At 55.7% G+C, this 16,589-nt stretch overlaps 2 protein-coding genes across 2 annotated transcripts; both read left to right on the top strand.

Moving 5' to 3' along the window:
• Positions 1–5,881: 5,881 nt before the first annotated feature.
• LOC147599115 (uncharacterized) lies at positions 5,882–8,278 on the top strand. Its single transcript, XM_086758004.1, has 6 exons — positions 5,882–6,070; positions 6,428–6,479; positions 6,742–6,929; positions 7,254–7,412; positions 7,640–7,759; positions 8,061–8,278. Exons 1-6 carry the CDS (start codon positions 5,924–5,926, stop codon positions 8,172–8,174), a joined length of 780 nt encoding a protein of 259 aa, XP_086614130.1. The 5' UTR covers positions 5,882–5,923; the 3' UTR covers positions 8,175–8,278.
• Positions 8,279–11,253: 2,975 nt separating this feature from the next.
• On the top strand, positions 11,254–15,230 carry LOC147599114 (uncharacterized). The gene is made up of 6 exons (XM_086757983.1): positions 11,254–11,427; positions 11,785–11,836; positions 12,099–12,286; positions 12,749–12,907; positions 13,135–13,254; positions 15,034–15,230. The coding sequence occupies exons 1-6, from the start codon at positions 11,281–11,283 to the stop codon at positions 15,145–15,147; spliced, it is 780 nt and encodes a 259-aa protein (XP_086614109.1). The 5' UTR covers positions 11,254–11,280; the 3' UTR covers positions 15,148–15,230.
• The last annotated feature ends 1,359 nt before the right edge of the window (positions 15,231–16,589 follow it).

Raw genomic sequence — 16,589 nt, 5'->3', positions numbered from 1 at the left:
GTGATGATCAGGTGTGAGAAATTGGGTAAATAGGTTGCAGTTTGGGGAATGGAAGTGTTTGGGGATTAAATTTTTTTTTTTTTTGGTGCCTTGTTCTGCACTCAGGCCATTAATTTGGTGACTTGTCGCCAGAAGTGCTGCTCCGTCTGTTGCAAAGACTGGCGGGTAGGCAGCAAATATGGATGGAGCTGCACAAACAAACACTCGCGGTGAACCACACTGATGGGGAGGAGTTTGGCCACCTATTCCCACAGATCCTGCGTACTGCAGGATACCAACTCCTCCTAGGCGCTTGCTTCAAAAAGCCCAGGATACAGCGATCCCCTGTGACCTGCTGTGTAGAAACTGTTAATGTGCAACCACAGCTGAGGAGCCTGTTCTGAATATAAATGTGAACTGTGGGAAAAAAAAAAAAAACCAAAAAAACAACAAACCGGCTCTAGGCATTTGCAGTTGGCTACTTCCCAGTGTGGGCATTGCTCAACCCACTTTTGTGCTTCAGCTCCCCATCTACAAAATAGAGGATGATAAATTTTTTTTGAAAACCATGTTAGTTAAATGTTGTGAGGCTTCCAGAAGGTACTTGGTGGGCGCTGACATCCTGCAGACACAGCTTTGCTGTCTCTGCAGACTCCTCTCTGCCCGCTGTGAGAGCCATCTCTCCCGGCAGCAGCCCCTGGTGTGGTCCTCACTGACACTGGGCTCGAACACTCTGGCCCAAATGAGGTTGTGTGGAGAGTCCAAGCACTTTAAATCCTCTTCTGGGAAACATTTACTTGGAAAAAAATCCCCTTTGCTGAGGTCTTTGCAGAGGTTCAAGGCTCTGCAGTTGCAGTGGGCTCTCCCACTGCCCTCAATACCACTCATCTCTGGGCGTTAGACCAGATGTCAGCTGTGTACAGGAGACTTCTCGGGGGGTTCCTGCAGAGAAGAGAGCTGTGTGGCCTCTGCAAGCCTAGGGCAGTCAACAGACCCAAACCACCTTTGCTTTTGTTTCTCCTTCCTTGCAATGAAAAATCTGTTCCTGTGAAACCAGTGTGTAGTGACCTAGTTGGAGCTTGTTGCACGTCTCTTAGCGTTAGAGAGAAGGCAGTAGACAGAGACTTTGCAGGAAAGCCTCTGTCCCCATGCTTTCTCCATGTACCTTGCCTGACAGTCCTAAAATGGGACCAGTACAGTCCAGTACCTTCTAAGAACTCCACGGTCATTGAGCCAGTGTCTGTCTGTGGGCAACTGAGTCAAGCTCACAGGCCCCGAGACTCAGTTCAAAATCAGTTGTGCTCTGTCTATACTTGAACTATACTTGGGGCTGTGGTGGGATTCTCTGGAATCTGGACCAGAGAACCCACTATAATCTTGGAAGAGTAGGAATGTCTTTACTCCCTGCCTGAGGTAGCCACAAGTAGCATATGGTTCTTCACAGGTTCATCTGGATCTCAAGAAACCCAGCAGTTCCTGGAGCTGTCCTCTGCACCAGGCAGAGACTGCTTGGAAACCTGCCTCACCCGTGGTTTCTTCTCCTGTTAAGACACCATTTGGTATGCCAAGGTCCCGAGTGCTTCGCATCTGCTTTTCCTGCTGCCGGCAGTTTGAGCTCAAGGCCAGCAGTTGTATAATGCAGTTGTAACCTGGATCGGTCTGCTGGGAAAACAGCAAGGCTGTGAAAAAGGGCCATGAGCAGCCTTACTTGAGACCTCCAGACCTTGCCTGGGAGCTGCATTTGAGCTCAGGCTCTCACCCTCAGTCCCTACACCCTCAGTCCCTCCCCCCCTTAACAGTGGGGAAGTCCTCTCCATCCAAAAAGAAAATGAGTCATGGAGGGTAAACACAACCTGCCTAGCTTCACATACAAGCAGTTATAGGCTGGGTAGGTCTGACTCCACCTCTCAATTAGCGTTTCAACCATCACTATCTATTGATTTTTCGGCAAGCACCTAATATGTGACAGCATGGCCTGAAAGAGCCCTGAATATATTGTGAAGCAAATAAGCTTGATAAATAGCGGCGAGTTTATTCTCGCTTACATGGTAGATTAAATGTACTGAAGATAATTTTGCCACACACCCATTCCCCTGGCTAGCAAAGAAAAGCGTGTTTCTCAATACTTCTTTGCCCTTTGTGCAAACATTGAGGTGTGCATGAGTGCACCTGAGCTTTCAGCCACTGGTAGTGGAGGAAGCGTGATTGCATCTTGGAAAAGTGGCTTTGAGTCTTCCTAGAGCGGTGAGATGGAAAGTGTTCATAAGAGACACAAGGCTGTCTGAGAGGCTGTGGGAGAGGGGTGTACAGAAGGACCTCAATGCTCAGTTTAAGGTTTAGACCATGCAAGAATGTCTCAGAGCAAAAGAAATATCCGAATCCCTTCTTAGGAGCTGGTCCAAGGTCCCTTCCAGAGGCTTGGGGACAGCAGCAGCACTTGTGAAGAGGTTGGATTGTAAGCCAGGCAAAGCTGGGTGTTTTCTCCTCTGCTTCTTCGTGCCAGGTTGGACTCTGACTCCTGGAGAAGCATCGCTTGTTTAAACTCTAATGATCAACAATGCAGCATGGGGCCCCACGGCAAAGTCAACATGATAAAGTTATGACTCAAAACCAATGGAAAGCTGCAAAAATGTGGTGGCACAGCAAAAATATGAGATGTACAAGGTTAATTTTTCATTTCAGATGCTATCTGGTTCTGAGGCACCCATAGGGGTTTCTAAGAGACTATAGGTGATGGCCTCATCCTCCGCCTCAAAGAAGAAAACCGTGAAGCCTGTTTGGAGGAGCAGAGCTCTTGTGCAAATGGCAAGTATAGTTGTGGTCTGTGGTCGTTAAAAAATAAAAATACAGAAAAGGCTATTGAAATAACCTATCAGAGCTTGGAAGCCAGTCCTGCAGCCTGGGAGGTGTGCTGAGGTGGGGAGAATTGTCAGGGTCCTCAGTGAGAGATCCATCTGAGACAGACAGCTGGAAGACCCAGAGCTTCGTACTGTTAGTGAGTGGTGGGAATTTACAAGGCGAAAGAAGTCTCTCAACCCAATGTAGAGAACCAGAAAAGCAGAAAAAGCTCTAATTGGCCTCAGGAAAACAAATGGGAAGAAGAATGAAATGCCCAGAGCTTAAGGAGAGGCTGAGACTCAGCAGGGTTGAGGAAAGGGGGAAGGGGAAAGATCTGTCATTGGCTCCCAAATACAGGCTGCAGATGCACGGGAGGGAAGGAGCCGATCGCTGCCGTTGTGTTCCTGCAGACGAATATTTCACCTAAAAGCTGGACAGCACAGCACTAGATGGCCATTGAAGCAAGGACAGTTCATGGGTTGCTGGTGCAGAAAGAACCACAGGGCTACAAAAAGGGGCATTGCCATGGAAGAAAAGCTCCAGGCAGTAGAAGGGAGAAGGGTAAAACTCCAGCCTTGGTTGCGATGAGGTTGTCTTACTGAGTGAATGACATGTGTGAGTGCTTAACGTGCTGGTATTGTGCCTGCGAGCAAAGTCGTATGAATAACAGCAAAATAACTTATCAAATACATTAGCAGGGAACATTTTCCACATGGTCCAGAAGGGGAAACATTGGCTACCACCTGCCAACAAAGATTATTTCTCATTCATCTGGCCAGAAAGCATGGTGTGCTTCTGTGCGTTTCTGACACGTGCTCTGGGCTTTATCTCCGGATTTACACTGAGCAAACAAAATGGTAAATTTTACTCAGAGGATGTGAAAGCAAATGAACATCTACTGACAAAGTTTGCTACAGGAGCAGAAGAAGGCTGGGGCTGTCACCAACCTGTGTGTTGCGGGGTACAAGGGGAATTACAAAGCCCCTTAGAGCTGGAGAGCAATGGGCACGCCAGCCCCAGCTGACAGAGGTGGCGTATCGAAGGGATTTAGTATCTCATACTGAGATGCTGTGATGGGATGTGCAAAATTCACTTCTCTCTCAATCAGGTATACGGGGGTGATATTTCAACACCACCACAACAGAAACTGTGAATTTCTGCCTTGGGAGGCTAGCAAAAATGAATCAGAGAAGTTTCTCCTTGTGATTTGTGGCATGTCTCTACCTGCAAAAAAAAAATGTTCTTAAAACACTGCTATTTGGTAAATATGCCTTTTGGAAAAGGAACATACTTTGTATACATTCAATTCATTTTTAACGTATCTGGGAAAGAACTGATGGCTATCGATGAGAATATTTCTCAAAGGTGTGACGTCCAGATCTGGATGTGGTTTGTGCTGTTTTGAGAAAAACCACTCACCTGTCCTGCACTGGATTAATGTGCGCTGTGACCACCCAGGGCATCGCCCTGAGGACAGCCTGGTGAAGGCAGGCTAGGGATGGAAGGCTCGATCCCTCGTGCAGCCAGACCATGCCAAGTCAGAAGAGGCGCAGTGGACATTGCCACCCTAATGGGGCCTTGTCCTTACTCTGGGTGGGGCTGGTGGCAGCGTCCTCCACTCTCTGTTGCAAGGAGAGGCAGCCAGAGCCCTGGTCAGGTCCATGATCGAGCCCTTGAGTCAGCTGCCCAAATACGAGATGGAGAGGTGAGGGAGGCAGGGCAGGACTGTCTGTTTTGGTGGCACTGCAGTAACCATGTGACTGGCCTGAGGTGCGAAGGACTCCCAAGGACCAGACTTTGGCACATCCATACTTTAAAGTAGTTTTGTTTGAGGGGATGGTGAATGCAGCAGCAATATGAGGGTGAGGATGCTGTAGACTCAGAGCAGGACTGAAAGCAACTGTGGGTCTGAGGACGGCAGAGCTGGACCACAAAATGGGCATCCTTACCCCAGCTGCACTCGCCCTGCCTGGGTTTGGGGAAGCTACTCGGGGGAGGATTGTTCCAGAGACACGGGAGGACTTGCTTACCCCACGACATCTACCAGCCGAGCCCCAGGAAGCAGACAGGAGTTGGGAGGAGGAAAGCAACTGCTGCTGGAGCACGAGGGCTCACTTGGCACTACAGCTGGGAGGAAGCAGCTCTGGTTAACGCTACTGCAAGACATCTCAGGGGAGAAGGTGACACATCAGCAGTGTCAGTGTCTCCATTGCTGCCCAGCAGCCGGTGCAACGGCTCTGGGACTCAGCGCTTGAAAGCAAGAGGTTGTCAATATGGGGATATGCCTTGAGTTGCAATGGAGCAGGAATACATGATGTGCACACAGACCACTCCCAGAGCTGCAAATGCTGCACGTTAGGTACTGGGCAGCACTGGATTTCACCGGTGACAGCACAGAACTCCCTGTGCCCTATATGTATGGGTGATGTGGAGAATGGTGCATTGACCAAGGAATTTCTTTTTGCAGGAGAATATCACAGGCGCCTGAGTACTTTGTGCCCCAAGGCAGAGGGACTGCTCAACTCAGAACTGCAGCCAAAGCCATGGAGTGCATGAACAGCAGCGGCATGATGTGCAAGCAGAGCAGAGTCCACTTCCTTCTGCCAATAGACCACGCTGGGCTTCCTCCACTCATGGGGCAACCGGTGAACAGGCATTGGCTTGGAAGAGGCAAGAGCAAGGCAGAGAACGTCTGCTGGTGGACATCTGAGGCCCAACATGGTACGATGGGGAAAGCCCATCTAGCCCGCAGGATGCTTGGGAAGATGTCAAGCTCACTTGACCTCCCCACATGCTGCTTCCTCCCTCCTCACCCACAACAGCATCTTCAGCCCAGCCTGCCCAGTAGCTCCTGCATTATGGGTCCATGTTTCCCTAGGTCAGCTCAGTTTGCCTGAAAATGCTGAGCAATTTATGCTCTTTGGTAATGACAACTGGGTCCCAGCCAGGACCTCTATCCTAGAGTTCAAAGAGCTGGAGAGGTTGTACCTGCAGCCAGGGCTTCTGCCAAGCCCTGCCTGCCTGCGGTGGCTGTGGAACACGCTATAAAGAAGCATTAGGGAGCTATGCAAACAATGCAAGCTGGAGCAGAGGGAGAAGAAGCAATATGGGAGAGCTTCGCGTCCATTCCGTTCTGGTGACTGGGGCCAACCGGGGAATTGGCCTGGGGTTTGTCCAGCATCTCCTGGCAATGTCAAACCCGCCCAAGTGGGTCTTTGCGACTTGTCGGGACCCCAAGGGACAGCAAGCGCAGGTGAGGCAGGGCTGGGACACAGTGGGTTGTGCTGGGGGACGGGAGCGCTGGGTGCCAGGGCAGCGGGGTTGGAGCAGGGACAGAGTTTGTAAAGGGCTGGAGCTGCAGAGGGGCACCACTGCACTGGGCAGGCAGGCTGGGACGGCTGTGGGACCAGCTGTGCGTGGGATGTGCAGAAGGGACAGTGCCACGTGGTGTGTGCGGGAGGCACGGAACCCCATCCGCTGGGAGCAGGGCAGAGCAGGGTGCTGGGCCTGAGGTGGTGCAGGGATGGAGCTGGAGTGACGCAGGCTTCACCTGGGGAAGGCTGAGCCTCTGCACAGCCTCTCCGTGCCCACGTAGTCCCCTCTCTTGCAGGAATTACGGAACTTGGCCTCCAAGCACCCCAACCTGGTCATCATCCCACTTGGTAGGTGCCCTCAGGTGGGGCTCTCTTGCCACAGACCCCCTGGCAAGTTCCCGGGTGATGAGCAAACCCTGGGGCCCCGTGCTGGGACAGAGCCCTGCTAATGGGCCAGTGCCTGTGGGGACACCAGGCACTGCTGTCCCTCCTGCCCATGGCCAGATCCGAGGGCGCATCACTGGGGGGACAGGAGTCTCCTGTCCCTTGGCACCACGTGGAGTGTGAGCTTCCACGGGGACTCTGACCTCCTCCCACATTGTCTCTGCAGAAGTCACCGACCCTGCCAGCATCAAGGCGGCTGCAGCCAGAGTTGAGGAGAAGCTGGGGGGCTCAGGGCTGAACCTCCTCATCAACAACGCTGGGATGTTGATATGCAACACACTTGATAATGAGACGCGGGAGGCCATGATCGATGTTTACACCACCAACACGGTTGGGCCCCTGCTGCTGGGCCAGGTGAGACCCTCATGACAGCTGGGCAGTGCTGGGGAGAAAATAGCTGGTGGGAGATGGTCCTGCCTCTGCTCTGGTGCCCAGTAGGCTCTAGATTGACAAGAAGTTGATGGACGCACTGTTAGTGGTTTTGGTGCCGAGCGTCACACACTGTGTAAGGTGTTCGTCCTCTTCGCTGTGCCACTTATGTGTAAATGCCACTCTCCTCTCCTCTCCTCTCCTCTCCTCTCCTCTCCTCTCCTCTCCTCTCCTCTCCTCTCCTCTCCTCGCCTCGCCTCGCCTCGCCTCGCCTCGCCTCGCCTCGCCTCGCCTCGCCTCGCCTCGCAGGCATTCCTGCCCTTGCTGAAGAAGGCTGCCCAGGGATGCCCAGGCTCGGCGCTGAGCTGCACCAAGGCTGCCATCATCAATGTGTCCAGCTCTGGAGGCTCCATCAAGGAAGTTTATGCATGGGATCTCGTAAATGCTGTTTCGTACCGCTGCAGCAAGGTATGTGCTGTGCTGAGTCCAACCTTCTGTTCTCAGCAAACAATTGCCAAAGCCCACCCATGTCTCCTCCTTTATTTCCTGCACCCCTCTGTGCTGGGACTGAGCTCCCATCAGTCACTGGGTCCCTCTCACTGCACGTGCCTGTGCCTGGCCCCACGTGGGGTCTGCACGTGTCCCCTTGCAGCCACCCTTCCCGTCCCAACGCCATCCCTGCCGTGTCTCCTCAGGCTGCTCTGAACATGCTGACCAAGTGCCAGTCCCTGGGGTACCGGGAGCACGGCATCCTCTGCGTTGCTCTCCACCCTGGCTGGGTGCAGACCGACATGGGGAGCTCAGCTGGACGCACGGTAAGAGTTTCACCATGGCAGGTCCATCAGAGCCCTGTGCTGATTTTCCATGGGAGGGACTTGCCGCCCTGAGCCCCTGACCAAAACCTCCCTGCCTGACCCATCCCTGCCTTGGTAGCTGCCCCTGCCCTGTCCCCGGGGGTCTGTGCCCCCATCCCCTCGGCACCCTGCTCAGCCCCTCTGCCCAGGGCTGGCAGCTTTCCCCTTGCCCTCGAGCAGCTCCTTCCCCTGGCTCGGCTGCTCCAGGGCAGCCCTTAGCCAGGCCTCGGGTCCAGGCTGCCTCTCCCCCTCTGTTACATAGGCCCCCGTGACAGTGGACACCAGCGTGCGAGGGATGCTGAAGGTGCTCGCCTCCCTCTCCGAGAAGGACACCGGCACCTTCCTGGACTGGGAAGGGAAGGTGGTGCCCTGGTGAGATGCCGACCCAGCCTCCTGGCAGCAGGGCCCTGTGCTGCTGCTCCCACCAGCACCACATCCTCAATAAACTCCTGACTGAGAGCCACCGGCTCTGCACCGACACCGCGCTGGTCTGGGCACATTCAAGGGGCTGGGGGTGGGAGGGTCCGGCTGCATTCTCCCCTCAGTTGGGGATGGTTGGTTGCAGGCGGGATGGATGGACACAGGGCGCTCGGGCAGCGTGTGGGGAGCAGGCTCTGGGCTCAGCTGGGGCTCACCATCTTGTCAGCCTGTCCCGTCCTGCTGGTCTCTCCTCGGCCCACCACACTCAGGACACGGCTGCTGGGGAAGGAGCACCCTTGTGCCAGCACAACTCGGGGCACGGGTGGGCAGGAGGGGGACATCTCCCAGCCAGAAAATGGCTGTGGAGGTGGGAAGTGGGGCTTTGCCCTGGACAAGGCATCAGCACAGACTGCCTGAAGGCTCAGTCCCGGGTGCTGCTGGTCTCGGTCTCCGTTCTTACACTTGGGAGAACCAGGCAGGTGGTGGGTGGCCTGGGGCACGTGGGTGCCCCCATGGGCTCCCCTCCACAGGCACGGTGCACAGCAGAGCATCCCCAGCACCTCCCCTGCCACCTCACCTCGCTGGCACCGTACGGGTACATGGGGATCTTGGACACCCTGAGGCACAGCCTGATGGAGCCCAGTTTGGTGGAGACGTTGATGAACGCAGCCCTGCTGCACCTCAGCCCCTCCTTTCCTGCACCCTTCGCTGCCTTCTCCAAGAGCGGCAGAAATTCCTGGTGCAGAGACACCGATTCCCTGTTAATGCGTGGCAACCTGTGAGCTTGAGGACCGACCTGAAGGTCTCTGCCACAGATCACAGAGGAGCAGCTGCACAGAAACCCCCGAGAGAAGGGCAGGGGATGGGGAGGGCGCCCCAAGGATGGGCCAGGCTCAGTGAGCCCAGGGTGGGCAGGAGCTCCAGCTGGGGAGGAGCAAAGCCTGGGCAAAGCAGGGGCTGGGCTGAGCTGCCTCCCTGCTCCCCTGGATGGGAGGAGGAGACCCACAGGGTCTCACCCTCATCAGTCTGCCTCCTTCAAGACAGCAAAAAGACACCCAGCTGAGGTGACACTGCATGTGGTGAATTCACAGGTGGCAGCGTGCCATGTGAACTCTCACTTGTGTTGCTGATGAGGAGGCTCAAGGCTTGGCTTTCAGGTGAGACTACGCAGCCTTCAGAGTCACCTGGGGCTGGGTGAGCTCACTTAAGCTTTTGGGCAAAACCCTGAACTTTCCTCCTTCCCCAAACAAGCATGAGAAGAGCCGCAAATGGGACGCACAATGGCATAGATGCATAGAATCATAGAATGGTTTGGTTCGGAAGGGACCTTAAGCATCACTGAGTTCCAACCCGCCCTGCCATGGACAGGGACACTTTCCACCAGACCAGGTCACTCAAAGCCCCTTTCAACCTGGCCTTGAACCCTTCCAGGGATGGGGTACCCACAACTTCTCTGGGCCACCTGTGCTACTGCTTCGCCACTCTCACAGGGAAGAATTTCTGCCTTACATCTGATCTAAATCTACTCTCTTCCAGTTTAAAGCCATTAGCCCTTGTCTTATCATTACATGCCCTTGCCAAAAGTCCCTCTCCAGCTTTTCTGTAGGCCCCCTTTAGGTACTGGAAGTCCACTATAAGGCCTCCTCAGAGCCTTCTCTTCTCCACGCTGAACAGCCCCAACTCTCTCAGCCTGTCTTCATAGGAGAGGTGCTCCAGCCCTCTCATCATCTTCGTGGCCTCCTCTGGACTCGGTTCAACAGGTCCACATCCTTCTTATGTTGGGGGCTGCAGAACTGGATGCAGTACTGCATGTGGGGACTCATGAGAGCAGAGGAGAGGGGGTGAATCACCTCCCTCGACCTGCTGGCAATGCTTGTCTTGATGCAGCCCAGGATGTGGTTGGCTTTCTGGGCTGCAAGCTCACATTGCTCACCCCTGACACCTTTAAAGGTCCCTTCCAACCAAAACTATTCCTTAACTCTATGACTCTATGATTCTCATCCACCAGCACTCCCAAGTCCTTCTCCACAGAGCTACACTCAATCCATTCTCCTCTCAGGCTGTATTTGTGTTTGGGATTGCCCTGACTCATATGCAGAAAGTTACCCTTGGCCTTGTGGAAATTCATGAGGTTGGCACAGGACCACCTCTCCAGCCCGTCAAGATCCCTCTGGATGGCATCCTTTCCCTCCAGCATATCAACCACACCATACAGCTTGGTGTCATCAGCAAACTTGCTGAGGGTGCACTCAATGCCATTGTTCATGTCACAGACAAAGATGTTAAACGGTGTTAGTCCCAATACAGAACCCTGAGGAAAACCACTCATCACTTTGCAAGTAACATGAATTACTTTGCAAAATGGGAAAGCAAGGAGTGGAGATCCCGAGAGAAGCCATGACCCCAGCATGTCAGAAGTGGTGGGGCAGCTGCTCAGCTTAGTGCACAGTGAGGCAGCACCCAAAGCCATGGAGTGCATGAACAGTAGCAGCATGATGTGCAAGCAGAGCAGAGTCCACTTCCTTCTGCCCATAGACCACGCTGGGCTTCCTCCACTCCATGGGTCACTCATGGGGCAACCGGTGAACAGGCATTGGCTTGGAAGAGGCAAGAGCAAGGCAGAGAATGTCTGCTGGTGGACATCTGAGGCCCAACATGGTACGATGGGGAAAGCCCATCTAGCCCGCAGGATGCTTGGGAAGATTTCAAGCCCACCTGAGCCATGGAGCATCCCATGGCCTCCCCACATGCTGCTTCCTCCCTCCTCACCCACAACAGCATCTTCAGCCCAGCCTGCCCAGTGGCTCCTGCATTATGGGTCCATGTTTCCCAAGGTCAGCTCAGTTTGCCTGAAAAAGCCAAGTGATTTTTGACCTTCAGTAACGATGACGGGCACCCAGCCAGAATGTATATCTTAGAGTTCAAAGAGCTGGAGAGGTTGTACCTACAGCCAGGGCTTCTGCCAATCTGTGCCTGGGTGTGGTGGCTGTGGAACACACTATAAAGAAGCATTAGGGAGCTATGCAAACAATGCAAGCTGGAGCAGAGGAAGGAGAAGCAATATGGGAGAGCTTCACGTCCATTCCGTTCTGGTGACTGGGGCCAACCGGGGAATAGGTCTGGGGCTTGTCCAGCATCTCCTGGCAATGTCAAACCCGCCCAAGTGGGTCTTTGCGACTTGTCGGGACCCCAAGGGACAGCGAGCGCAGGTGAGGCAGGGCTGGGACACAGTGGGTTGTGCTGGGGGACGAGAGCGCTGGGTGCCAGGGCAGCGGGGTTGGAGCAGCGACGGAGTTTGTAAAGGGCTGGAGCTGCAGAGGGGCACCACTGCACTGGGCAGGCAGGCTGGGACGGCTGTGGGACCAGCTGTGCGTGGGATGTGCAGAAGGGACAGTGCCACGTGGTGTGTGCGGGAGGCACGGAACCCCATCCGCTGGGAGCAGGGCAGAGCAGGGTGCTGGGCCTGAGGTGGTGCAGGGATGGAGCTGGAGTGACGCAGGCTTCACCTGGGGAAGGCTGAGCCTCTGCACAGCCTCTCCGTGCCCACGTAGTCCCCTCTCTTGCAGGAATTACGGAATTTGGCCTCCAAGCACCCCAACCTGGTCATCATCCCACTCGGTAGGTGCCCTCAGGTGGGGCTCTCTTGCCACAGACCCCCTGGCAAGTTCCCGGGTGATGAGCAAACCCTGGGGCCCCGTGCTGGGACAGAGCCCTGCTAATGGGCCAGTGCCTGTGGGGACACCGGGCACTGCTGTCCCTCCTGCCCATGGCCAGAGCTGAGGGTACATCACTGGGGGGACAGGAGTCTCCTGTCCCTTGGCACCACGTGGAGTGTGAGCTTCCACGGGGACGCTGACCTCCTCCCACATTGTCTCTGCAGAAGTCACCGACCCTGCCAGCATCAAGGCGGCTGCAGCCAGAGTTGAGGAGAAGCTGGGGGGCTCAGGGCTGAACCTCCTCATCAACAACGCTGGGATGTTGATATGCAACACACTTGATAATGCGACACTGGAGGACATGATCCAGATTTACACCACCAACACGGTTGGGCCCCTGCTGCTGGGCCAGGTGAGACCCTCACATCAGTTCGTTTGTGTCCTGAGGTGAGCAAAGGGCTGGTGGGAGAGGGTCCTGCCTCTGCTCTGGTGCCCAGTGGGCTCTAGATTGACAAGAAGCTGATGGATGTACTCTTCGTGGTTTTGGTGCCGAGTGTCACACACTGTTTAAGGTGTTCGTCCTCTTCGCTGTGCCACTTATGTGCAAACGCGTCTCTCCTCTCCTCTCCTCTCCTCTCCTCTCCTCTCCTCTCCTCTCCTCTCCTCTCCTCTCCTCTCCTCTCCTCTCCTCGCCTCGCCTCGCCTCACCTCGCCTCTCCTCGCCTTGCCTCTCCTCTCCTCTCCTCGCCTCTCCTCGCCTCGCCTCGCCTCTCCTCGCCTCTCCTCTCCTCTCCTCGCCTCTCCTCTCCTCGCCTCGCCTCTCCTCCCCTCTCCTCGCCTCACCTCACCCTCCTCACCTCGCCTCGCCTCGCAGGCATTCCTGCCCTTGCTGAAGAAGGCTGCCCAGGGATGCCCAGGCTCGGCGCTGAGCTGCGCCAAGGCTGCCATCATCAACATGTCCAGCTCTGGAGGCTCCATTGAGGAAGTCTATTTATGGGATCACACAAATGTTGTTTCGTACCGCTGCAGCAAGGTATGTGCTGTGCTGAGTCCAACCTTCTGTTCTCAGCAAACAATTGCCAAAGCCCGCCCATGTCTCCTCCTTTATTTCCTGCACCCCTCTGTGCTGTGACTGAGCTCCCATCAGTCACTGGGTCCCTCTCACTGCACGTGCCTGTGCCTGGCCCCACGTGGAGTCTGCATGTGTCCCCTTGCAGCCACCCTTCCCGTCCCAACGCCATCCCTGCCGTGTCTCCTCAGGCTGCTCTGAACATGCTGACCAAGTGCCAGTCCCTGGGGTACCGGGAGCACGGCATCCTCTGCGTTGCTCTCCACCCTGGCTGGGTGCAGACCGACATGGGGACGTCAGCTGGACCCACGGTAAGAGCGTCACCATGGAGCTCTTTAACTCTACCTCCTCCAGCTATGCCACTCACCCTTGCTAGGGATGACAGCAGCCAGCAGCAATGACCCCAATTCCCTACTAGAGGGAAGCAAAGGCTGGTGAGGTTCGTGGCCTGACCATCAGATGCTTCTGTGGGTAGTAAGACTCTCATGTAGCAAGGGTTTCAGGAAGTTCAGAGTGTGTCTGGGTGTGCTCTCATTGTGATGTTGAGGATGCAAAGCTGATCTCTTGAATTGTGTCCACTGTGCCAGAGATAATGCGCTGACACTGTCCTGCACAACATTCTTCTCTCTAAACTAGAGAGACATGGGTTTGATGGACGGACCACTCGGTGGATAAGGAGTTGGCTGGATGGCCGCACTAAGAGAGTGGTGGTCAACGGCTCAATGTCCATGTGGAGACCAGTCACGAGTGGCGTCCCTCAGGGGTCCGTGCTGGGCCCGGCCCTGTTCAACATCTTTGTCAGCGACATGGACAGTGGGATAGAGTGCACCCTCAGCAAGTTCGCTGACGACACCAAGTTGTGTGGTGCCGTCGACACGCTGGAAGGGAGGGATGCCATCCAGAGGGACCTTGACAGGCTGGAGAGGTGGGCCCGTGCCAACCTCATGAAGTTCAACCAGGCCAAGTGCAAGGTCCTGCACCTGGGTCACGGCAATCCCAGGCACAAATACAGGCTGGGCGGGGAATGGATTGAGAGCAGCCCTGAGGAGAAGGACTTGGGAGTGCTGGTGGATGAGAAGCTTAACATGAGCAGGCAATGCGCCCTTGCGGCCCAGAAGGCCAACCGCATCCTGGGCTGCATCAAGAGGAGTGTGGCCAGCAGGCCGAGGGAGGTGATTCTCCCCCTCTACTCTGCCCTGGTGAGACCCCACCTGGAGTACTGTGTCCAGTTCTGGAGCCCCCAGCACAAGAAGGACATGGACCAGTTGGAGAAGGTCCAGAGGAGGGCCACGAAGATGATCAAAGGGCTGGAGCACCTCTCTTATGAGGACAGGCTGAGAGAGTTGGGGCTGTTCAGCCTGGAGAAGAGGAGGCTCTGGGGAGACCTGATAGCGGTCTTCCAGTACCTCAAGGGGGCCTACAAGAAAGATGGGGAAAGGCTGTTTAGTAGGGCCTGTTGCGATAGGATGAGAGGTAATGGTTTTAAAATAGAGGGGGGTAGATTTAGATTAGAAATTAGGAAAAAATTTTTTATGATGCGAGTTATAGAACACTGGAACAGGTTGCCCAGAAAGGTGGTGGAGGCCCCGTCTCTGGAAACGTTCAAGGCCAGGCTGGATGAGGCTCTGAGCAACCTGACCTAGTCAGGGATGTCCCTGCTCCTTGCAGGGGGGTTGGACTAGATGACCTTTGAAGGTCCCTTCCAACCCTAACCATTCTATGATTCTATGATTCTATGGCCTAATCATGGGCAATGGTAAAAATACCACTGATTTTCCTGAAACTAGGATTTCACCAGAAAGCCCTAGAAAATAATTTGCTGGAGACACATTTTCCATCAGAGCCCTGTCCTGGTTTTCCACGGGAAGGAGTTGCTGCCCTGAGCCCCTGACCAAAACCTCCCCGCCTGACCCTTCCCTGCCTTGGCAGCTGCCCCTGCCCTGTCGCCTCAGCTCCCTGCTCGACCCCTCTGCCCGGGACTGGCGGCTTTCCCCTTGCCCTCGAGCGGCTCCATCCCCTGGCTCGGCTGCTCCAGGGCAGCCCTTAGCCAGGCCTCGGGTCCAGGCTGCCTCTCCCCCTCTGTTACGTAGGCCCCCGTGACAGTGGACACCAGCGTGCGAGGGATGCTGAAGGTGCTCGCCTCCCTCTCCGAGAAGGACACCGGCACCTTCCTGGACTGGGAAGGGAAGGTGGTGCCCTGGTGAGATGCCGACCCAGCCTCCTGGCAGCAGGGCCCTGTGCTGCTGCTCCCACCAGCACCACATCCTCAATAAACTCCTGACTGAGAGCCACCAGCTCTGCACCGACACCGCGCTGGTCTGGGGACGTTCAAGGGGCTGGGGGTGGGAGGGTCTGGCTGCATTCTCCCCTCAGTTGGGGATGGTTGGTTGCAGGTGGGATGGATGGACACAGGGCACTTGGGCAGCGTGTGGGGAGCAGGCTCTGGGCTCAGCTGGGGCTCACCATCTTGTCAGCCTGTCCCGTCCTGCTGGTCTCTCCTCGGCCCACCACACTCAGGACACGGCTGCTGGGGAAGGAGCACCCTTGTGCCAGTACAACTCGGGGCACGGGTGGGCAGGAGGGGGACATCTCCCAGCCAGAAAATGGCTGTGGAGGTGGGAAATGGGACTTTGCCCTGGACAAGGCATCAGCACAGACTGCCTGAAGGCTCAGTCCCGGGTGCTGCTGGTCTCGGTCTCCATTCTTACACTTGGGAGAACCAGGCAGGTGGTGGGTGGCCTGGGGCACGTGGGTGCCCCCATGGGCTCCCCTCCACAGGCACGGTGCACAGCAGAGCATCCCCAGCACCTCCCCTACCACCTCACCATGCTGGCACCGTATGGGTACATGGGGATCTTGGACACCCTGAGGCACAGCCTGATGGAGCCCAGTTTGGTGGAGACGTTGATGAACGCAGCCCTGCTGCACCTCAGCCCCTCCTTTCCTGCACCCTTCGCTGCCTTCTCCAAGAGCGGCAGAAATTCCTGGTGCAGAGACACCGATTCCCTGTTAATGCGTGGCAACCTGTGAGCTTGAGGACCGACCTGAAGGTCTCTGCCACAGATCACAGAGGAGCAGCTGCACAGACACCCCTGAGAGAAGGGCAGGGGATGGGGAGGGTGCCCCAAGGATGGGCCAGGCTCAGTGAGCCCAGGGTGGGCAGGAGCTCCAGCTGGGGAGGAGCAAAGCCTGGGCAAAGCAGGGGCTGGGCTGAGCTGCCTCCCTGCTCCCCTGGATGGGAGGAGGAGACCCACAGGGTCTCACCCTCATCAGTCTGCCTCCTTCAAGACAGCAAAAAGACACCCAGCTGAGGTGACACTGCATGTGGTGAATTCACAGGTGGCAGCGTGCCATGTGAACTCTCACTTGTGTTGCTGATGAGGAGGCTCAAGGCTTGGCTTTCAGGTGAGACTACGCGGCCTTCAGAGTCACCTGGGGCTGGGTGAGCTCACTTAAGCTTTTGGGCAAAACCCTGAACTTTCCTCCTTCCCCAAACAAGCATGAGAAGAGCCGCAAAAGGGAGGCACAGTGACATGAGCTAATTGCAGTAATGGAAAGCAGAGAGTGGAGATCCCGAGAGAAGCCATGACCCCAGCATGTCAGAAGTGGTGGGGCAGCTGCTCAGCTTAGTGCACAGTGAGGCAGC

This window comes from Chlamydotis macqueenii, chromosome 13 (genome assembly GCF_036417535.1).
Source record: "Chlamydotis macqueenii isolate bChlMac1 chromosome 13, bChlMac1.mat, whole genome shotgun sequence".
In the NCBI taxonomy this organism is placed as follows: Eukaryota; Metazoa; Chordata; class Aves; order Otidiformes; family Otididae; genus Chlamydotis; species Chlamydotis macqueenii.
Note: the sequence above shows the minus strand (reverse complement) of the source record. Positions and strands in the feature narration are given on the sequence as shown.

Excerpts from the sequence above, each read along its gene's own strand:
- LOC147599115 (XM_086758004.1), top strand. The coding sequence starts at position 5,924 with ATGGGAGAGCTTCGCGTCCATTCCGTTCTGGTGACTGGGGCCAACCGG. Across the intron at positions 6,480-6,741 it reads CCTGGTCATCATCCCACTTG|AAGTCACCGACCCTGCCAGC; the intron begins GTAGGTGCCCTC and ends TTGTCTCTGCAG. Across the intron at positions 7,413-7,639 it reads TTTCGTACCGCTGCAGCAAG|GCTGCTCTGAACATGCTGAC; the intron begins GTATGTGCTGTG and ends GTGTCTCCTCAG.
- LOC147599114 (XM_086757983.1), top strand. The coding sequence starts at position 11,281 with ATGGGAGAGCTTCACGTCCATTCCGTTCTGGTGACTGGGGCCAACCGG. Across the intron at positions 12,287-12,748 it reads GGCCCCTGCTGCTGGGCCAG|GCATTCCTGCCCTTGCTGAA; the intron begins GTGAGACCCTCA and ends CTCGCCTCGCAG. Across the intron at positions 13,255-15,033 it reads GGACGTCAGCTGGACCCACG|GCCCCCGTGACAGTGGACAC; the intron begins GTAAGAGCGTCA and ends TCTGTTACGTAG.